Source organism: Chamaea fasciata, unplaced genomic scaffold (genome assembly GCF_029207755.1).
Source record: "Chamaea fasciata isolate MVZ Bird 193981 ecotype frontalis unplaced genomic scaffold, bChaFas1.0.hap1 SCAF_10, whole genome shotgun sequence".
Lineage (NCBI taxonomy): Eukaryota > Metazoa > Chordata > Aves > Passeriformes > Sylviidae > Chamaea > Chamaea fasciata.
In genome coordinates, this window is record NW_027094095.1 from 8,833,844 (window position 1) to 8,857,300 (window position 23,457).

A 23,457-nucleotide genomic window follows, 5' to 3' on the forward strand; every position below is an offset into this window, starting at 1 on the left:
CTTGCTGTATTTGCATGGAATATTTAAACCAGGTTTCAAATGCACCTCAGGAGCACTTAGTTAATTAATCTCTTTTGTACTGAAGACAACAGCTAGTCAAGATGGGTGTACTGACTCGTTTGCATCCCAACACCAACACTTCTCTGAAATGTTAGGAACCTCATCTGACAAGATCTATCCACAGGAATCCTCTAAACAACTGAAGGACATTCTGCTCTCAATGCGAGTCAAAGCAGAAACTCAATTTACTCAATACATGCAAGCTTGTGAGGGGCATAAACTATAGTTTGGAGGGAATAAAAACCTAGCCAGCTCTAATGTGATGGTCTATTTCTGCCTTAGGATTTATAGATACTAACAAGGAGCCACTGGGATCTGGCAGTCTAATGAGATCTACCACAGGTCTCCAGCTTGAAGCCCAAGGGCTATCTCAAAGCATTCAATCATTCCATATTGTTCAATCATTCTGAGATCTTTCAATGGAAAATGCCACTTAGTAAGAAAAACATGTTGTTTTACTTGCACACAGAGCCCATGGACTCCCCAGAAAGGAAGAAACAGCTACTGACTGGAAGAAAGGTTGAATCTCCATAGGGAGAAAGGCAGGACAAGGCAGGGGAGGGGGTGGGAGGGGAAAATAATCCTTTAAACTCCTTTCAGACAAAGAAAAAGGTGAGAAGAACATAAGAGAAAGAAATAGATGGAATACACCGTAACAACAGGATTACTCCACAAAAGCAGTTGAAATGCCTGCACCTCCTTAGTGCCATTGTGGCCCAGGGGCAGCGCCGGCGGCTGCTGTCACAGCCATGTGTGGGACAGCCATGGAGGTGGCACAGAGGAGAAAGTCAGTACTCCATCAGTCTGCAACCAAGCAGAGCAAAAGGTTACTGAATGTCACCATGCAAAGTGGCACAAAGCCTCACACCTGAGGTGGAGCTGCCAAAATCTCATTTTGATTGCCAAGGCTGCTGAAGGCAAGCTACACTCTGATGCGCAACAGATGGCTTATGCAGCTGAACAGAGATAAACGTGAGAGGCCAGAGAAAACGTCTGCTGAAAATCCTGCTCTCTGAGGCCCCACAGAGGCACACAGACCCGAGGAAAGACCTGAAGGATTACAGTAGGTAGAACATTACATATTTCAGCACAATGCTTGGAAGTGACAACAAAAAGCAAACCAAAAAAAGTCTGAGAAGCCAACATGTAGAGTACCCTGTTCTGCCCAAGCTGCCTCATTTTTAAAGCAGCTATTATGAAGCTGAATGGGGTCAAGCAAAGGGCAAAACCACACAATTCCTACTTTTGCAGTCTAAAACTGCACAGATTCAAACTTTTGCTTTACACACATAAAAAAGTCCAAGATGTGAGCACCCAGAATTCTCCTTAACCAGAAGGAGGTTGCAGGGCTGCTGGAAAACCAGCCCACACCAAACTCCTGTACCGTGTGGCAATATGGCCCTGACACCTCCTGGGCATTAAAGTCCTCATGATTCTTTTGATAAGTAGCTGTGCTCAATCTTATTCTCCCTCATTAAACATTTGCTGCAAACAAATTGAAACCAGAACTTTATAAATAGCCACACATAATAATTGTCATTTTAAACTGAACAAGAGGTTTTCCCTCCTCTAACAATGGCCAGATGCTACAGAGGAAGGTGAAGAAATAACACCCATAACATTCAGAATAACAAGTCTAAAGGAAAAGACTCTTCTCAGCTGCTGGACATGTTTGCTTTATCCCTAAATCCCAAAAACTAATGTCTTGTGTTTAGAATCTCATGAATTTGTTCTCATTATTTATACAAATGTTCAATCCCTTCTGAATCCTGCTGGACTTGGTTGGACTCGGTTACTTCTGCCAGCAGCAAGTCCCTTCATGTTAATTCCACACGATGTAAAATCACTAACTTCTTTCCCCCTTGCTTTCAAAACCACCCTGGAGATAACATGTCCCTTCTCCACTCACTGTATGAAGGCTTTTTCTATATCCTCCTATTCATTGCCAGAATGGAGCCTCAGTCCTGTGAGGATTTATTGTTAAACTTGCACATCAACCCCAGTTGCACCAAGACACAAACTAACCAGTCCTCACCTTTTTGGTGTCTCCAAACCCCTTTTCACCTGGGGATCCCCCTTCTAGTTCTCCTACCTTTGAGATGAGGGAACAAGCACCAGGAACAAGGAAGGAGTTGCTTTCATCTCCCTAACAGGATTTCCTAAGCTTCACTTCACTCCCCCCTTCCCTGCTGTAACTCAACGTTTGAGCTTCCTTTCACGACTGCAGTTGCATGGCAGGCAAATGCTTCCACAGAACTCTGGACTCAGGAGTCCAGGTCTTCTCCCCAGATGGTTTTAATTAATTCACTTCTGGTCCTAAATTGTTTCCATGTGCTGCTGTGCCTTGCTAAGCAGCTGCTCCTTGCTGCGTGCATCACATGTGAAGAAGATATCCATGTGATAACACTTTGAAGCCACTAAATAAATATTACCATGCAGCTCTCACAGCTAATCCATCTCCCCTGACTTTTTTAAATGGTTCAAACCCTTCAGCAGCCTCAAAACCTCAGCCTTTTTGAAGTCACATTGTCCCAGAAGCACTTTTTCCCCATCTCTTTCCCACCTCCCAAATGAAAGGGGAATCTCCCAAACCCAGGCCACAGCACTGAGGCTGAATTTTAATCCTGCCCAAATCCTGCTTTTGTGCTGTGTTACGTTATCATGTCCGACATAGTCAGTCTGGAGAAAATCCGAAGCCATGCTTTGAAAGTTATTTGGGTGAAAGGTGCTGTAAGAATGCAAGACCATTATCACTTCACTTGGGTATGCTTCTGCTTCCCTTGCAGTCTCTAAATTGTCACCTATTAGTGGCATAGTGCTAAACTGAACTACAGTACTCAGGCATTAGCATGAGTTCAGTTCGGTCCAAGGTAAAAGGATTTCCATAAGCAGTAAAAGGATTTCCATGTCCAAAACATATAATTCCTCACTATGGTTTTAAAACTTTATTTAAATTTTAAAAAGCCAAAAAAACACACCACATTAAAACAAAACACACATCCTCGTACATCAATAAAATTCTTATTCCATAAGGTGTAAAAACTTAACACAGATTTTATAGTTGAGCCCCACATGCTAGCGCACCACCCAGGAAGAATTACAAGTCACTTCGTGTATGGCCACTGAACACAGCACTCCTTGGGGTGAACCAAGGGCAAAAGTACTTTTGGGAGACTGCAGGAGCAAACCACGACACCTGCCCAGAGACAACTGCTGGTGAGCCGCTCAAGCCTTCAGGAATGAGGCTCCAATCCCCCTTAGGAATCATCTTTTACAATCTCTGATGCTATCTTAATGCGATATTAACACAAAGACATCACAAACCTTTTGCCCCTCCTTTACAAGACACTACACAGTGACTACACAAAGACAAGCAAGAGCAGGATCCACACCGAGTTAGCATTTATTTACCCCTGTTACACAAAATAACCCCGTTTTCTCCAAGGGGCTAAGCCATCACCTGACTACTTCGTGCTGCCTTCTTCACACAGGAGCACCCCCTTACGGTGCTGGCTAAAGGAAATTCTGTATTTAAAAACCAGCAGTAGTAGCAGATGCAAGTTCAAACGTGCATTTACACACATTTTTAATTAGCTTTTCCAAGGTTAAATTTAAATCCAAGTGTGACTAACGTACTTGAAATGCTTCAGCCTGTTCTTTAAATGAAGGCATCAAAACCCTAACAGTGAAACTAATGGTTTCTCCAGGGCTGTTCTCTGTACAACATCTCAGTCCAGTTCATGTGCTGCATCTCACAGGCTTTCGGATGACACATAGCCACATTCCTTGCCAACTCTTCCTTAACCCAACAAGTGACCTAGATCTAGCATGCAGGAAAAAAGTGCCAGTTCCTTTGCAGAGCAAGCAAAGTTTGAGGGTTACTCCTTTCACTTACTGCTTCTTAAAAAAGGAAGCAAGATAACATTCAGTGATGTCAGCAGCAAGACAGTTAAGGCACTGGAATTTAGGGAGAACCTGTAGCATCCAAGTAGCAGAGTTTAAAAAAACAGTCATCCTGGCTGTCAGAGGAATTCCCAAAGGAAAGCAATTACAGCACAGAATGTCATTCTAATCCTGCATGTCACAGGTAAATGCCAAGGGCAAGTTTTGTCCATGAGCAGGCGGGCTGGGAGATATCCAAAATGCAGACACACACAACCAGCGCAGCAACGCAACAGTCTCCAGCAGCTCTACTCAAGAGGCTCCCTTAACTCTTGTTATTCCACTTAATACAAGAATCATTGGCAAGAGGTGCCCCTGCACAGGAAGGGAGGCTGCCCCTGCTTCTTCCTAGTTCTTCATCCCAGCCCTAAGTCAGCCTTTGTAACACCACAGGATTAAAGCACTGCCACCCTGTCACGCTTTGGCAGCTTGGAGTGGGGGGTTTTACACTCAGCTGAGAGCACAGCACTGTGCTACAAAGCCAGTCACCCTTCTAATTATGCATTTTGTATTTGGGACTGGGAAAGCAATGGACAGTAATCGTTCAGGCTTCCTTTTTAAAACTCTTAAGAGGCTCAGTTTCCATTTTTGAGTGTCTGTTGCACACACGGCCTCTACTGACCAGCTGATGACTGTATCCAACACTGCTACTTAGGATACCCCTGGAGCCTAAACCAGGAAGCAAGGAGAGAAATATTCCATGAGAAGTCATTAATAAGGGCTATGAATAGTCCCATGGTACTATTATTGCCACAACTGAAGGAAGGACAGGAGGAAAGAGACTACTCCAAAGCAAAAGACAAGCTGAGCGAGATGCCAAAGCTTTCTTTTGGATAACTGTGTACATGTCTATAGGTAAAATCATTCAGTTCCCTCTGAATATGTTAGCTTGTGGGTCTCCAGCACCCAACAGGCATCTTCCCCCAAGCAAAACCAACGTGAGTACTCCCCATCCTTCTTCCTTCTCCAAGACAGCCCCTCAGAGTCTCTGGAGTGGACAGCAGCACAGCTCTGTTTCTGTAGGAAGCCTGTCAGCACCTTGGGAGCTGCTTTTCTGCTTCTGCCAAACATACAGCCAGAACTACACCCTGGCCTTGGTCTGGGCAGTCAGGACAGGCTGAGGGAACCTGATTAAAAAGTCTGCTTTAACCAAAAGTGACCAACACATGCTCTAAATCAAGAGACAAACCAGCAAGCTGCAGCAAGGACAATGATCAGCCAAGCCACTGCCTGCTGCTTCCACAGGAAACTACACTCAACCAGAACATCTGGGATCTAAGGGTAAGATGAAAAAGAAATCACAGAGCTGGCTCAGAAGGGAATGTGGGAGGGCAGGAGCAAGCTCAGAGAAAATTCGAGGTTTTGCTTCTTCCTAAATGTTGATGATTCCAGGCACCACTTAAATCTCAACCCAGAGTTAGGAGGTCTGTGCTGGAAAGAAAGAAATCCAGACTAAAACTTCTTTTCTGACGTATTGATCAAGTCAGAGAGACAGTTGTGTCCCAGGTCCCAACTGGGATACAGATTACTCAGCCACAAGTTTTTGCAATGTCGTTGTGTCTGAGCTCTCCAGCACAAGCTTCCTGCCAATGTATGTGCCTGTGGAAGTGTTTAGAAGCCAAACTTGTGGTCGCATGCAGTTTTCAGTGCAAGGCAATCACTCACACTAAATAAAACAAAACAAAACAAAACGAAGTAGTAAAATTTTATAAAAATAAAAATTTGTTTTTAAAGCACTACAAAATTCCCAGAAAAGGTAATTATCAAATAATAGCAGTGCTAAGAAAACACACAAATATTAAGTGATTGATTTGCTACTTTTCAGCTTTTCCCTCTTTCAACACTTTAAGGTAGTGAAAAGCACCCTTCTAACAGCAGTTTATTGACAAATTTTGGAAGAATGTGTTCTGCTATAAAAGGAACATCATAATAATAAAGACACTTTAAGACAAGCTATATTTTGCATCCATCTCTGCCTGAACGAACCCCAGAGCCAGAAGTTCAGCTGCAGCCAAGAAGAGAACGCAAAAACTAAAGACCAAGTTTCTAAAATCTCTTCTAGACGTGTAGTCCATGCCTAATGAAGCCAGGCAGCCTGGCCATAAGTGAGCAAACCGTTTATCTGTGATCTGGATATTTAAGACTCAGAGGAAGGGGAGCCCGTGTCCCCCATGAGTAAAGCAAGAAACGCGATGGATGTACTCCGAAAGCTCAGCAATCGTTTCAGGTGTGAGGAATCAGCACTGAGGCTTGGGGAAGTCCCGGTGCTGGCTGCATTTCCTGCGACCTGCTCCACTAAATACACACTGTGGGTCTCTTCCTCACTCCTTCCCAGATGAAGGACTCCGATAGGCAAAGACAATTGCAGGTAATTCAGGAGCCCCTCCTGTCTGAGCAGCTCATTCCTCACTATTCCCTCCTCTCCCAGGGCTGGACAGCGGTGGCCATCCCCCCCTAACTCCTGGAAGGGGGAGATAATGCACTCTGGCTGCTTAACAAGGGGCTCAACAATAGTCATTTCACAGCATTTTAAAGCCTCGTTAGCTTTTATTTCAGTAATCTTGCCCACCCGCCCACACCACAACCATGCCTCTACTCTTCCTGCACCACTGTTCCCCCTCTCCCAGCTCCCCCCATCTCTCCACGTACTTCTTCACCGCTGCTTTTTCCCTTCTCTTCAACTATTTATTGTTTCCCGTAGATCACCGGCGGGAGTTCACCTCCCCACGCCATTCACACGATCAGCATATTGCTCCTGGCCACAGAAATTGAGGTATTTAGCGGCTGATCTACTTTCACATCCATTGTTTGGCTGTTCCTACCTGCTTCTGGCTATAGTGTGACCAAACTCGTCTCTGTTTCATTTCACGGGGGTACCTGGCTGTCAGTTCAAGATCAAACTTGATCCCTCAGACATTTGCCTCTTATGCTTTGGTGTCTTTTCGTCACGGACAACAGCACCATCCTCTTTGACACCCAGCCTCCCTATGGGCTGCATTCACATCCTCAGAGGGAAGCTGAATCCCATTTTTCAGGTTCTTTCTGAAAACAAAGTTTTAAAACACTACACACTCTTTCTAATCACATCATTCAAATTCCTTGCTGTGCTCCCAAACCTTCCCTTCCAGTTACCAGTATGCCCTTTTTTCTAGCCTGACATAATGCCAAACTGATGATGACTGTCCACCCCAAATCCTCCTCATCCCCTCTTCTGAGTGTGTTTCATCCGCATGTACACACCTCTACTTCTCCATCCTTTTCTCCCACAAAGATGTCGGGCTTCCATGGCTTTTTGTGGCTTGTTCCTCTCTCTCCAGGATCCTGGAGCCACCAAAACCCACTTTGTTTTCAAAAAAAATGCATTAACGCTTTCTCTGGTTGAATCCATTCTGCTTGGCAGGGATTCCCCTCTCAATATTTCTTGAAGGTACACTTGACTTTTGAAGCTTTGACACCAATCATCAGCTAAGACGTATGTACAGACAATTGTATTTAAATATCACCTCTGCACATTCTTTTAAGTCAAAACAGTGCTTTTGTGCAGCATCTCTCACAATACTCAGCTCCCACTAGAGCTTTTAATATTCCCTAATACTCTAGTGCTTAAAGTCTTAAGCTTCACTAAAATATTTAGTGACTAAGTATGTGGTGACAAAAGCAGTGGCTATTATTAGCACCCTTTGATGTTTAATATTAAATTTAAAGCTAAGAAATTCAGCGATTATCCAAAAGCTCCACACTTTTGAAATTTCCGAACTGCTGATGCCTGCTTCAGCCTGTTTCTCTTTCACTTTTGTTAGTTGTAGAAGTTTGAAAACACAAGAAAGACATTTCTGTATTTTAGCAGGCAAGTGTTTATGGTGCTACAGTTGGAATCTTATGATTGGCCTTTAAACAGGCCATTCTCTCATTACATGGCCCATGGATGGGTTCTTAGGATGGAGAATTTCAAGGTCGGTTTATCAGATTTGACCTGCCACAACAAACCAGGAGAAGCTCAGTGCCTCAGAAGGGGTCATATTGCTAAGTGGGCTTTTACAGGACACAAACTGACACTGAGAAAAAGTTTTTTAAAAAGTAAATCCAGGCATGCATATGATCGATAAGAGAGTTACTATGTTTGGTACAGTGAAGGCTCAATACTTGTTCATGTAAAAATAGGTTGCTGACCTTGAGTCTTCAACCTAAGCCTGACTTAGAGCACCATCAAAAAAATTAAGACCAACACTGCTAAATCCAACACCTTGTTAATTTAGTGTTAATGAGTTTCAAAGCATAGAAAAAAAATCCCACACCCTTATAAACTCTATATTAAAAAAAAAAAAGTCACCCGATGACAGTTCTAAAAGAGACAATTCGGCTTTTCAAAGCCAAACTGCTGGGGGGAAGGGCTGGCTCTTCATAAATAATGCTCTGGGTTAGAGGCTATTTATTGATTTCAGGACCACAAAAAAAGCCATTACTAAAACAAGATCACAAGAAGAGCTTAAAATACTTTATGTTCTTAAGAGTTTAAAGGAAACAAACAGCCCATATGTTCTAAAATATTTTTAAATAATATACATAAGATTCGTAAGATTTGTTTTTTTAATCTAGTGAAAGAGACCAGACTGGAAGCCAAAGTCACAGATTTATGCCCAGAACAGGTGTGGATTTCTGACACATTGTCTCCTTCCCCACAAACATTCCAACCTGAAAAAACCACCAACAGCCTCAGGAACCTGACAGTCACTGCCCTGACCTTGCAGTCCCTAGTCCTCCTGTTGGGATGGGCAGCATCAGCTGTAGGGATGACTGCAGGAAAATACACACTCTTTTCCTTTGAGAACAAGACCAAGGCCTGGCAAACTCCTTCTGTTACAAGGAACAACACAGCCCAAGCAGGGAAAAAATTCTACTTTTCTAAACTATGTTTCTGGGACGCAGACACGTTCAAAATGGTCTTCACCTCTTACACAAAACCAGCTGGGAAAGTTGCAGGAGCTCAAATATACTTGGGTAGTATTTTTCCTGGTAAAAACAGGAGGCAGAAATGGGAAATCTGCCACTCAAAGGAAGCAGATTTGAAATTATCTGTTCTGATTAGTACTCTCTGTCCTTCTTGGAAACACGGGAAAGGGAGACTCTAAGCACTATCTGTATGCAGGACAGAATTTGCTTATTTTTCCCAACTCTGGTTGCAGCTCTGCTGTATTGCTTCATGTCACAGGAGCTTCACAAGAAAATGACTGGATATAAATCTAAGGTCAGTTTTAAAAGCCTTTAAAATACCAACATGGATACTACATCAAGCCAACTTTTTATATTACTGCCTTTAATCGCAAAGAAAAAAAATCAAACATAACAAAATACTACGGAAGTTGCAGGCATCTCCTGCAGACCTGGCCCCAACTGCACTGATTCCAGTGAAGTGAGGAAACTTTTATCGGCTGGGGACTTGGCCTGATAAAGGTGAAGGCACTCAGCAGCATGTCAAATCAAATGTGTGCATTTAAGCTCATTTTACTTACCATTAAAGCCTTCGTGCTTTGAAAAACAGCACAGAGCTGTATTTCTTGCAGAAATGCAATTAATTTCTCATCTGGCTAAGAAAGCAATTCAGAAATAAGACCCAAACCAATATTCCCTTAAGTTCAGAGGAAGTTCTGCTGACTTTGAGGGACCTTCACCAGTCAAAATAACATAACTATTTGTTTGGAGACCTGAGATAGGTTCCTAACAGCAGAAATGAGCCATAGTCCAGTCTGAAATAACTGTTAAATGTTTAGCTCCTCGGGCCATAAGCTAAGACCCTTATTTCTGCACCAAGAATCACCTGATACATGGCCACAGCTGGTCAAATTGTTTTTACAGGTCAGGAAAAGAGGAAGAGTCAACACAAGGAGAATGTTATTTCAGATGACCCAAGCAGACTAGTTCAGTGTTTGGTTTGCTCTTTTTCTTTCTTTTTTTTTTTTTTTTTTTTTTTTAAATCATGAGATCAGTCAGTGCTGAAAGTTAATATTGTAACAATTCCTGTGGAATTCAGCTCCCTGGAGACTGCTCCGAAGTCCATGAGCAGCCCTCCCCAATGCCCCGGCGCTAGCCTCACTTACCCCCAGCCACCTGGCTCCTTTGTTGGCAGCCTGCTGAATCTGCACTTTTTTAAGGGTGACATTGTAGACAGCTCCATCTTCTACCTCTTCACCCCCATCCTGAAATGTGGTCTGCCAGGAAAAGGAGAAAGAAAAACAAGATGAAAAGGAACGTTTTCCCCGTTCGGCTGACCACAATCTATCCCAGGTGCTCTGCTGCTCCAGGCAGAGCAGGGGAGATGGGCAGCACAAAGTAAACATAACAATAAAAGCAACCCAGGATAGATACCCTTAGGTTGAGGGAACGCTGGAGATATTCTTGGCAAGCTGTCCCTTCCTGTGGTATCGAGGTACCCTAACTTTCCATTTAACTGTTTTCCCCAGACTAGCACATATTTTAAATAGTTGCATGAAGTCTTCAAAGGAAAGAGTTTGGTTTTGATTAGCAGTCGTCTCTTTCCTCCCCCCTTTTGTACAACAATTAATCTCTTTGGCTTTTCATTTCGGGAAGGATTCGCACTTTTAAAACTGTTGAATTACTTCTGCAGACAGCCTTGAATCTTTGAAGCTACAGAGCATTTGAAACACAGCGACATTTTAATTCTCTTGAGAAGGAGAGATCTGAAGCGCTTGTGATTTGCTCTTCCAAACCTCTATTATTTCAAGAACAAGAGAAAAAAAACAAGCAACTTTCGAGCCGGGGAGGGGGAAGAAGGGGAGGAAAGAAGAGCGGATAAAACTCGTAAATAAAAACCCGAGGATAATAAAGCAGAGTCCAGTGTCTCCCGAACTTCCAGAGAGCGTGTGATGCAGGGACTCTGCTCGGAACCGGGCACGGCATCGCCGGGCACAGCACATCCCGGTGCCGGGCACAGCATCGCTGGGCACGGCATCGCTCGGACACGACACCCCTGGCACCGGGCTCAGCATCGCCGGGCCCGGGCACGGCACGGCTTGGCACGGCATGGTCCGGCACCGGGCACGGCAGCGCTGGCACCGAGCCCGGCTGGGCAGCGGGACCCGCGGCACGACAGGGGACGGGACAGCGGGTTACCATTTTCGCTCTCCACAGCAGTTTCATCCTCGGTGGCTTTGCCGGGCGCCGGCTCCGAAGGGTCGCGCTGCGCCCGCCGCGGGCCGGGCCGAGCCAAGCCGAGCCGAGCCGAGCGGCCCCGGGGCTGGGCGGGAGGGACGGGCCGGGGGCGGGACAGACGGACGGACGGACGGACAGGGGGAGGCGGCCGTGCCTGGCGCCGCCTCGGCCCGGCCCGCTGAGGGTTTCCTGTTTACGGCCGCGGCCCCGCTCGGAGCGCCCTGGCCGGCCCTGCCTGCCTGTGCTGCCCCGGCAGTCCCCGCTCCGCGCCGCGGGCCGTCCTGTCCGCCTCCCTGGGAGGCGCCTCCTCCTCATCTCCCTTCTCTTCCCCTCCTTCCCTTCCCTCCCCTCTCTGCTCTGCCGGTGCCCGGGCAGGGCGGAGGGGAGCAGAGACGGCCGCGGGTCAGGTGTTGGGGCTGCCGTAAGGAAGGAATTTTAAGCTATGCTTAACTTTAAAAACTTGCTTCTGCCGCTCGGGAAGTAAGGAGATAAGAGGTTTTAGTAAGCCCTGCCCGGCAATCGCCGACACTGCCCTCGCTTTTATTCTGTGTCGCTCACAAAGAAGCCCCCATGGGCCACGAGCACCTCTGTGGATGCTCTAGCCGTAGGTGCCTCCGTGCTGACACGACCATATCAAGACACCCTAAAAACCCCACTCGCTTCGTTGCTTCCTGAGCTGTCTTCAGTTACCTGCTTTTAGGGACTTTAGGGATGATTCAAGTGCACAAATTCCCGTGCAAGGCAACGAAAGTGCTAAGAATTGCAACAGAGCTCAGACCTCCCAAAGCCCCCCATTAACCTCCAGCACGTTCCTGGTTTTATTTCCACCAGCGTTAGTACCGGTGACCTGAGGAGCATTGCAGGCTCGGGGGTTGCCAGCACTTGTACCTCTTCACACAAGGAACCATGCGGAAGCAAGGAACATTATTTTCAGCTGCGAAACCAAGACTGAGCTGTGTGGTCACAGGTGCCCTGATCTGATCACTTGCCAGGCTGTGCTTTTCGTTTACACGTGTCATCCTGAAGTGATCCGGAATAAACAGACGTTGAAAACTTGACTCAGGTGTACTGCACCTACAAATGGAAGTGTAGATTTCCCAGAGTCCTGTGGCTTCTCCTGTGAAACTGCAAAGAGCATTCTGAATGCTTTAGATTTTGCAAACCGCTCTTCCACATCGTAATTTTAATGTGCAGAAAGCAGAGTGTGCATTGAACCCCTTGCGGCCAGCCCAGCAGGTGTGTGAGTACCTGCAGAGCAAATTGCCATTGAACAGGACCACCATACCGGCGTATGGAAATGCATATCCAGCCACAAGAAGTACAACACCAAAGCCAAAGAATTACTCTGAAATAAAAGCTTTTTTGTGTGATGATGTCCTGTTGCCACAGTACATGCCCTACCATTGCTTTGGATAGCAGTCACAAAGCAATGGCACTTATTTCTACTTCTTTACTAAAAAGAAAATGGCAGTGAGTTAATACAGTGGGAAGGAGCTCTTGCATTTGATTCAATTTAGTTTCTCTTGAATCACATGTTTCAGACTGGATCCATACAGAACACCTTATGGACAGACGAACTCAGGACCTTCCATTCAAGGCAGAGCACAAGCCCTCTCAGAAATTATGTTCCTGAATCCTCTTGGCCACTGACAAGTGTCAGAGAGAACCTCCATCAGGAAGGGGCAGCAGATGACCTCATACAGTTTAGCAAGCAGCAGAAAGCTACCATTTTTATTCATTGGATTTGTCATTAGTCTTGCACAGAGCTAGATTTTCTTCACTGATTATTTTTGGGGAAATACAGTGCCCAGACTTTAGAACCATTGAATTGTTCAGATTGGAAACAATCTCTAAGATCACTGAGTCCAATCATGTCACAGTGAAAGGTTACAGAAGGGGCAGTAATCAGACATTCTATTGATAATTGTCTGCCTTGGGAAAAGGATGTTTCAAGGCCCCTAAAAATCTGCCTTGTACATGCAAACACTGATTATTTAATACTGGAAAAGAGAAAAAAGCATATATAACACTTAATTACACTTAAAATCCATTATATAGTGTAAAACCACTTATTTGAGACCAAGAGACAGAGTCTGAATGCACAGAAAAACATGAAGACCAACCAGGCTCTGATTAATCTAAAAGATGTTCTGTAAAGATTTTAAGGACAGAAGGAAGCCTGAAACTGAGGAAGAAGAGTCTACAACTCTGTTTAGTTGAACTGCTGGTCTGCTCTTTTAGCAGACTTTAATCACAGAACTGATCTACACCAATGAACTATGCGGTCAACACCGTGTTAAACATTTGGTTCCTTCCAAATCATGTTCACATGCAATAACTGCATTCCTGCCATAATTAAGCCCTGTGCCTGCCCTTTTTACCGAAGCAGAATTGTTCCTCTAATACATCTGAGCACGCATTCCCTCCCACTCACAACAAGAGAGAAGCACAAATCCACTTGTGAATGCAACTTTACACTTCTCACAGTGAAATGGTATATAAGAAAATACTTTGAGGTCTGGAAATCGACCATTTAGAGCCCGACAAGAACTGGCCAACTGTCCACAGAGAAATAAGGTAGTGGCAGAGTGATGATTTTGCCTGGGTTTCAGCTGTTGCTACAGCTGGCACGCAGACGCCTGCACGGGAAGACAAAGCACAAGATCTATAAAGCAGCTGGAAATAAAGAACAGCTCATCTGACTGCCCCTGCTCAGGGCCTAGCAGGAGAAGAGGAGAAAACAGAAGTCAGAGATACCTGAATATGGAAAATATTTGGGAGAGCAAAGGAAAAGGACAAAGCAATAAGGTGATGTAAGAATGATCCCTGACAGCTTCTCCACGAGAGAAAGAAATCACACAGCCTAAAAGGACAAAGCCATGTATCTGAGGTGTGCATGCGGCTCACCTTCACTGGGCAGGGATGTTTCCTGGGAGATGGGAAAAAAACCATACCAATGTCTATTTTCTTTTTCTTTTTCTTTTTCTTTTTCTTTTTCTTTTTCTTTTTCTTTTTCTTTTTCTTTTTCTTTTTCTTTTTCTTTTTCTTTTTCTTTTTCTTTTTCTTTTTCTTTTTCTTTTTCTTTTTCTTTTTCTTTTTCTTTTTCTTTTTCTTTTTCTTTTTCTTTGGAAACACACTCCTTGCATTACAAAAGCTATAAGTTAAGCCACAGTTTCAAGAAGGTCCTTTCAATGGCAATGCCAGTTCAAGCCATTTCCACTCCTTGGTGCTTGAGTAGGCCAGGAGTCAGAACTGGTTGTGTGCTGGTTGTGCAAGACACTTCCTAGTAATCATGCCTTTGTAGTCAACATTTATATAGTATTACCTTTTTCTCCAAAGCAATGCACCTCAAGGGCATTACCTAACTGTTAATTGAAAAAGAAAATTCCATGAGACACTCTATTCATTCTGGAGGAAATACAAGAATCCATCACATAGCATAAAGCCTGTCCAAAGAGACACCCCTGCAATGGATGATGCCTTTGAACTGAGTGCCTACAAAAGAAAATAAATACTGTTTCTAATAAGACTATCTCATTAATTGATATTCTTCTGGTTTCTTTAAACCATACTTAATTCTTGCTTTCTGTTTATGGCATGTGCTCTCAATTTGATAACAGGTGCTATGGCCTACAGTTCTGGAGATTGAAACTAAAAAAAAAAAATCATATGCAGGTGAACCACGAAAGCTAGATAATGCAAACACTACAGAAATCCAAACACAAATCAGTTTTATATTGTGTTTCTTTGACTGCCCACTCTGATGTGTAGCTTGGCTGCAGAGAGCTCTTCACCATAGACTCTACAGGAGATCCACCTAGGAGTGTTCCTTACATTGTGCACACCCAAGTTCCAGCTTCCCACTCCGTTGCACAGTTAGTTTGTCATGGGCTGCTTTAGAGCTGCTTAATATTCTGTGCGCTGCCATCTCCTGAAGGCCCTTTATGGCACAAAGCACGTCACAGGCACATACCTCACATTTCTATCAGCACAGGCAACGCTTTGCACGTGCTGTGAGCTGATGTAGAAGGGAGCAGAGGTGAGCCAGGTCTTCCATCTGCCTCATCTGGGATTAATAAACTTGGTTATATATATTCTTTAAATGACTGAGATGCACTATCATTACACATCAGCCAGTCAGAAAAGTTGTTAGAATCAAACATTGAATTTCAATTACAAAGTACTAACTAATCAAAGTGAACAAAATGCTACTTACACGCTTTGTGTCTGCTTTTGACTGTCTGCAACATTTGCAAGCCTCACTCCTGTGCAAAAGGGAAAACACTGCTCCCCTCTCACTCTGAAAGATGTGACAATGAAGTTGCAGCTCAGTAAAGAACCAGACACACAAGTCCATCATAATCTGTCTTCCTGGACACCAGGGTTAAACAGAAGCCTTCAAGAAATTGCAAATATTAACCAGCTTCATTGTAAAATGCCAGAAGAAATGCATCAGAGCTCCCGTACATAAAACTAAATTAATGATTCATAAAGCTGCATAATTAACTATGCTAAGTCAAAAAATTATGTAATTATGGAAGCACATCCAGCCATCCCTGGCCCTCTGATTTCACATGTGATTGCAATTAGATAGGCATGCACTGTTTCACAGGTTGTGCTGTCGTAAGGGACATAATCTCAGACCTGGGGGGCATATCTCCTTCAGGAACAGCAAGTCCCTGGACTCCCGTTGGGAAAGGCTTCAAAGCAATCCTGTGTGTAAAACCAGGGGCACATTGCTGGGAAAGTGCACCCCTCCTATGTCATGGGGAGGAGCAAGGGTGTATTTATTGTACTCCCTGAGCCTCTGCCTCCAGAAGAGTGCAAGTAGTGCTTGTGTGCCTCAGAGTCTGGGCTTAGCCCTATCCCTACTCACCCACACCTTATCCCTACTCACTCTCTGGGCTCCTGGGAAATGACCTGCAGGAGCAGAGGTCTGCAGGTCCTAGAACTCGACTTTCAGTTTCACGGATCACAAAACACCCAGAAACTTTTCATAAACCGTAAGTGCTTTGAGAGCTCTTCTGTCCCACATGACCCTGCAGCTTCAGAGCAATGTCTTTCTCTAATTTTGTGCTGCAGACCTCCTCAGTTGCTCACAGTAAATCCTCTCTGCTGCACATTTCAGCAGCTTTGAAGGAAGAAACAACACCCTAGAGTGCATGCTGAGAACATTGTTTTCTGAGGCTCACAACTCAGTCAAATCAAAGCCAACACTGAGGCACTTCATAGTTATGGCTATTTCAATGCCAAATTTTAGCCCACAGCCCTCAGCTACTCACACTGCAGAGCTGCTCAAAAGAAGGCAGCAAAAAGTCTTTATGGAGGGGAAAAATAGTTTTCCACTCTCCTCATATTCACACATGGATGAAATATTTTTGCTCAAACTTTCCAAAAAGTTCACCTTTGAGCAGAGGCCAAGGGCCCTATTTGAACAATTTTAAAACTCTCTGCAAAGAATAAATACTTTAATCATATAAAAAGGCACTGCTCAATTACAAATTTGACTGTGGGCAATTCCTCACATCAATTCCATTGTCATGGGACCGAAATCAACCTCAGTGCTTACGCAGAACTAATAAAAATTATCCCTGCCTTCTCCAACAAAAAGTTATGGAAGACTGAGAACAGAAGGCTAATAAATCCAGCAAGCATTTCATCTGTACAAGAACACAACAGTGCCATAACAGAACATACCAAAATGTCTAAGCCAAAATCTTCATGTCACATATAAAATACCCTAAATGGCTCTCACATTGTTACTCGAAAGATTGTCTTCACTGTGTTTCAGGTCTCTTTTTCTGCACCTAAGTCAGGTTTAATAATTAAATTGGCCATTGCACAAACATGTGTTGGGTTGATTTAGCACAATGCTGATTTTCCCTCACTGCTCTCTTATCTCCATACACAGGCTGATTCTCCATAAGAAACTTCTTACTTTCAATAAGTTTACAAATTTGTCATTTATATTATTGGCTAGTTAGTACTCAATCCTCCCCCTCATTCCCAAATTACTTGCTGTGGTTCCTGTTCTTTTTGAGCAAGCTTCAGTTTTCAGAATAAGAGTTTAACTATTTGATTAAATGAGTTCTCAAAACTTCCCTTCTGCCCTGTTTAATTTTGCTTTTATTACAGATACACTACACATATGCCTTTTATGGCCCTGTTACAGTATGTTTAAACAGGATAAATCTCTGTTGGCTATAAGGATCTTCATCTCCTAATTCTGGCACAGAATCTTTTTCATTTTTCCTCTTAAAAGAGAAATATTTCCTCCCCTAGAAGCCTATGTCACTCTAGTATCCTTTAATCCAAGCACTCCCCAGAAAACTCTGGGCTTATTAATTATATGGGAGTGTCTGTTATTTAGGATAGTGGGAATACCTCCCCTTCTGTCTGGGGCCCCTGTCCCTCTGAGCAGACCTTTGCCAGTGAGTTCTGTATTTATATCTAACTAGTTCAAAACCCAAGGACTTTGTCCCTCCCACCCATTGGGTTATAATCAGAAGGCAGCATGTCTTAGGTTTGACTCACTCCCTTCATGCACACACTTAGTTTCCACAAGGGGAAAATGAAGGGTTTGAATTTAAATGCTGTTCCTACAAAAAATCCTAGTGCTCGCATTTTCTTGACCTCTAAGATTAAAATAACAGGGATAAATTAATAATAAATCCTTGTATTCTTATAATAGTTTATGTTATTTGCTTTTTTAGTCTAAATGATCCATATTAAACTCAAGAACTATGTCCCCCCCCCCCCCCTTTATTGTGGGACATGTTTCAGGAAACTCAGAAGTTCCTAGAGCCTGATTTAAGGAGCCTGCTGAATGCCTGTCATATCAAAGAGATCTTCTGGATGCTGGAGATGGTTGCACACCATGGACAGTTTTCTCAGCCAGATCTAAAACAAAGTCTTGCAAGCTTTTTACCGACCCCAAATTTTCCCAGCATTCAGGCAACTGTGAGTCAGAGTTATCATAATGTTTTCTCCTCTTCATTGGGCTAAAAGAGAAATAATTGAAGGGAAGAAACAATTCATCTTATCTACAGATCTCTTGATTTGTTTAATGCTACATTCATTCTATCTGACTTCACCAAATCCTACAAAGATTTTATAGCCCTTCTACAGAGTCCAGGAGACCCTATTAAGTCAGACTCCTTCTCCACAGCTTTCTTTTGAGCAGGGAGGAGCCACAAAGAAGTGACTTGTAAGCAAATACGTAACAGATAACTCTAGAAATATATATAGTGGTCCCTCTGCAACCACATAATGTTTTTTCATCATACATACTCCTCAAAGAATTAAAATTTTGAGGCTTCACTAACTACTGCAGCCTTGAACACAGGAACCTCTAAATTAGAAATTATATCTTTTGAGTGCAGTGCAATAAAATCCAGGTTTGGGGAGACTGGGGTTTGGGGGTTTTGAGTTACCTTTTTCTTTGATTGGTTTTACCTCCTCCATCTGTAAAATATCCTACAGTCATATACAAGAGTCTGTACAACAGTGATTTGCCTTCTCCAGCTTCCACAAATCTTCCTCAGGGGAGTTGTTCTTTCATCATCTAAAAACTCTCCAGCAAGTCCCACCCTTGGAGAAGAAATTCTGTAACTGCTTGAAAAGAAGACAAAGGCAGTTTTGAACGGCAGAGAGCAACACATTTACTTCTAATGTCCATTATGTTCTCTCTCTGGTGAAACACAACAATTGAGTAAAGTCACAACACAGATAAGGAAGAGGCTCAGTCATGTCCATCAGGTGCTGTGCCAGCCACACACACAGTGGCACTCTGGTTTAATAAATGAGTGCTAAATATGTTTCTGGAAGTGGGGTATTTTGTTTGGGGAGGCAAAAATGCCTTTATCAGCATAAGTCAACTCCCATTTTTTCCCTTTCTGCTGCTGTGACTCGTCTTCTACCTACTGCAGACTCCAGGCTTTCCACAGCTCACACTTCTACCCACCACATCAATAAAAATGCAGCATTAGGTCTTTCTTTTTCATTATTTTATTTAATACTAATTTTTAAGACCCCTCAAAATTCCATCTCACTTTTTTGATTCTCCTTATTTTCATTTGAGAAGCTTTTCATCTCTACTGGTGCTTCTTCTTACAGATCAATGCCTACCAGAAGCTCCCCAAGGATAAAGGCTTTGTCTTTTATGTACTAACACTATACCCTTGGTAACCAATTTCAAAATGATACACCCAGGTTTGAGATGCACCTTTGTCCTGATGCCAAAAATGCATCTGCACTTCAACAACAGGCAATATTTCCTTTACTAACAGATGTTTAAAAAATGCACAGCCCTTTCGGAGGCATATCACTAGTGATCTAAAAATACTTGCTTTTGTTGGTATTCACCTTCATACTTTGCCCTGCATCCTTTCCCTTGTTTATTCTACCTCTGTTTTTCCTTTGGATTTTCATGCCATGCTCTGAGACAGACTCCTGCCCACTTGCAGATGCTCCAGGACAGGGCATAAACCCTCACTGTGACCTTTAGGCACTGTTACAGTGCAAGGACAGATTTATCCATGGATCCCTCAAGTCCAACATCCAACACTTCTGCCACTGGTGCCACTGGGATGTAGAGTAATAGAGCACAACTCACTTGAACAAATGATCAACACCTATTAAAAATGCTGTGAATTTTTGGGAGCAGCACACTCCAGCTAAAGAGAAATCCCTCTTTCTACTTGGCTGCTGCTGTCAAACATCTGTCACTTCCTTGAAGTGCGGCTGGTGACTTCAACAGATTCACTTGTAAGGGAAAGGTGACAAGATTAGACTCAAGGCTGTAAACACTTCCCTCTGGGATCACCTGGCTTTATTATTATTGGCACATTGTGCTCAGGCAGCAAAGACATGAATTTAAGGATACTCGTTTCTATTTCCAGCTCTATTACATCTATTTTTGTTTGAACTTATTTAAAGACAACATTATCAACCCAGGAACAAAAGGCAGGAAGGAGATGGAAGCCCACAATGCTCCAGACAATGACAGGAAACAACCTGTGTTTTGACAGTTCCCCCAGTTCTCTTCCAGATGATTTTACCAAAGAATTAGACAAAGTCCAACAAGTAAAATAAAACCCAAAACCCTGTGAAGAGGAAATCCTCTTGTGTAGGTGCTACCAGCGTGGAAAATTTTAGAGAAAATTCAGGTCTAGCATCTAGCCTACTGACAATTTACTTAGCAAACTCAAACCCTATCCATTGTATTGGGATGACATACGTGGATTTCTAAGGTTTTACAGAAAGACTTCCTCAGCAAAACCCAAGACCTTAAAAATTGGCAAAAGTTGAACACCGTTAATGCAAAATTGTAACAAAAGTTGGCGCAGAAGCCACTATTTTATCCTGTGGAGATCACCTAGAAACACAGGAATAAACAGGATGGAAGAGCCTCTTTTCAGGGGCATTTTATAAACAGCAAATTATTGTGCAATATGTTACTACACTCAGGGAGATGAGCTGGACTGGAAATCAAAACCTAGAGTAGATAATTATAAAATGTACATTAAAAACCATTAAATCACACACCAAAAATACAAGGAATATTAAATTCTTTCACTTGGGGTTATAAGGTGAACACTGAGAGATCCATGGAGGAACATTTCTGGTAAAGTTACTCTGTACCTGTCCACAACTGAATTGTCAGGACATATGTTGTACTAGATAGGCAATTTTTCAATCCTGGTGTACCCACACCTGCCTGCAGGGATTTTGCAACATCCTCAAAAAAACAAGCTTAAACATACAACCTTATATCCACAAATCAGTTCTGACCTGAAGCCACCTTGCTAGAGAGGCCTATTCAAACTGCAAGGCAAGCCTTTGGTAACAGCGCCAGCAAGAACAAGAGAAAAAGTCAAATATTACAAAGTGATACAAAAGTACAAGTAAAGTGGTCACCAGTGCACTCAGGAATGGAATAAGTCACCCAATGCATTCCCCATCCAGCAGCAGACAGCATCAGGTCCCAGTATGTTTCAGTTGTTACAGATTTATCCTGGATTAAACCTGCAACAAGAAGTGAAATGGCTCCATAGCTTCCTCTTCCTCCAAATACATGTCTATTATTCTTTATCAATTGTTTTCTAAACCTTTCCTTTGCAAAGTAAAAAGAAAGCAAAGAAGCCACAACCTTATTTTATGTATTTTTTAAATTTTTTTTTTTAAGAAAAAATTGAGAATTTAAGCTCTGGCCATGCAAGCAGCCAGCCGTGCATTCATCACCACAACGTGGCATGATGTGTCACTTGAGAATTTGGCACCCACTTAAGAAAAGGAATTTTGCTTATTTTTGTTCCACTGGCCTGTCCAAAATCAAGTGCAAAGTTGCATAATCCCTCCAATTCTGTTGAAGAAATAACAGTCAGAACCAAGATCCATGGAAGAGGGAAGGAAAAAAATTATATTCCAGCCCTGTTTTCTGGATAAGATGTTATAAATTAAGGAGCAGGAGTTCTGTAGAGAAAGCACTGCTCTTGCTCTCCCAGGCAGGCTTCTTGCTCTTCCAAGTGGACTCCAGACTTCATGTATTTCTTTCCCTCTCTCCCTTCTTCCCCCAGCCCTTGATGACAGTATTTGGCAGGAACTTCTAATTAAAAAAAAAACAAACCAGACTGCCTTTGTGCTACCCCAGCAAACCTCTCTGGGGAAATGATGTTCTTTGCTCAGCAATTCCTGTTCAGCTCAGAGTGCCAGCACAAGGAAAGCAGCTGGAGCGACTTCCTATTCTCCATTCAGGCCTGGCAGCCTCAGAACAAAGCCTTACAAAAAGAGAGGCTGAAACCAACAGAGAATCACTGACAAAGACGTGCACAAGGACTCTGGTAAAATGTTATTTCCAGCAACACAGGGCTCAGTAACAAGGTGAGCCACCAGAGAACTGGAAAAGCCAGTGGATGGTTGTGGACAATTCTGTGGCTGCAATCCCAACAGCTGCTGTGCAGACACCTAAGGATATCATCCAGTTTAATCTGAACACCAAGAGATTTACTGCAAATCCCTTTCCACAACCAATTCTAACAATGCAGCTATCACCACATCTCCCAAGCCTTCAAGATTATTTTGATGGACGTTACTTTTTTTCCTGAGAAGCATAATGTCTGTTTACAAGTGCATGGAAAGCCAAAGTTTAATCCAAGGATTACAGTCATTTAATACTCCTATTCTCAATCAGACAGCTCCTCGAGCTTTAATTTGAAAATCCATATATTACTTGCTAATTTCCTTACAATTAAATACCAAAATCCAAAGCATCTGAGATCATAGCTGAGTTCTGGAAGAGACCCAAGAGTTAAGTCTCCAGGGAAGTCAGGCAAAGCTGATAATTGGGTTCAGACAGGGATACATATTTGAGTTTTTATGACAGTGATACTGGATAACACTCCAGCCTTGCATTTTCCCCTCTTTTTCATCTTTACTCATTTCTTCCTTTTAAGAAAAGGTGACCTTTTTACTTGCCTCTCATCACTAATGAGATCTAGATAACACTAACTAACCCTTACAACAGCCTGGCTACTGAAGGTTTACTGAGAGGGTGAAGGACGTGAGAAGGGAACAGTGTTGCCCCTCCAAGGTAATTTAACTCCAGTTTGAAGGTCTGGCCTTTTCCTGAGGCTGTGTCACCACAACACTCTCACCAATTGCATGTCCATAACAGGATGGGTCCCCTTCCTCCTCTCCCACCTCCTTTTCATTAATCACCATGGATTTCCTTCCCTGTAACCTTGTTGCCAGCTCTCAGCCTACACCGTGAACAAATTACAGATTCCTCTGGTTCAGTCTGCAGTTGAGGAAAGCAGTTCCTCCAATAGTATTTAGACAAAAAGGATAGAAAAAAAAATATTCCAAAGGAATATTCAACTCATTAAATGTTGATTAACATAAAAATACATTAAAGGAATGCCCTGCGTGTAACATAGAGGGCATTAATGAACTTGTTCCTACATGTTTAATCAAAAGTCTTAAGAAAATACGTGTATCATGTCCATGTTATGACTAGTTCCAGGAGCAGCTCTCTCCCAGAACAATCCTATGGCAGCAAATCCTCTGCCTGTGCTAACCTGCCCTCTCTAATCTTTGTTGGACTCTGTGCCCATACAAGAACAGAACACACCACCCAGATCAAACACAGATATTAAACAAGTATGCTAAAAAAAGAGAATCTGCAGAAAAACTTAATTATTCTCCAGGGGAGAGACACACCAGGGACTGTGGAATCCCTTCTCAGGACATTATTGTGCTTATTGTGCTGCAGGAAAAGTATCTTATCTA

At 43.1% G+C, this 23,457-nt stretch overlaps 1 protein-coding gene across 2 annotated transcripts in view; it reads right to left on the reverse strand.

The window, feature by feature from the left end:
- Positions 1 to 11,244, reverse strand: part of RGL1 (ral guanine nucleotide dissociation stimulator like 1) — a 53,184-nt gene extending 41,940 nt beyond the window's left edge. The window contains exons 1-2 of one of the 2 annotated variants that reach the window (XM_066192215.1): positions 11,131 to 11,244; positions 10,098 to 10,208 (exon numbers count right to left, since the gene is read on the reverse strand). In XM_066192215.1, the coding sequence (XP_066048312.1) occupies positions 10,098 to 10,208; positions 11,131 to 11,157 (138 nt within the window). In that variant the 5' untranslated portion in view covers positions 11,158 to 11,244. Of the gene's footprint in view, positions 1 to 9,512; positions 10,209 to 11,130 lie in introns of those variants that run through there. The other variant, XM_066192216.1, reaches the window with a different exon arrangement.
- Positions 11,245 to 23,457: the final 12,213 nt, after the last annotated feature.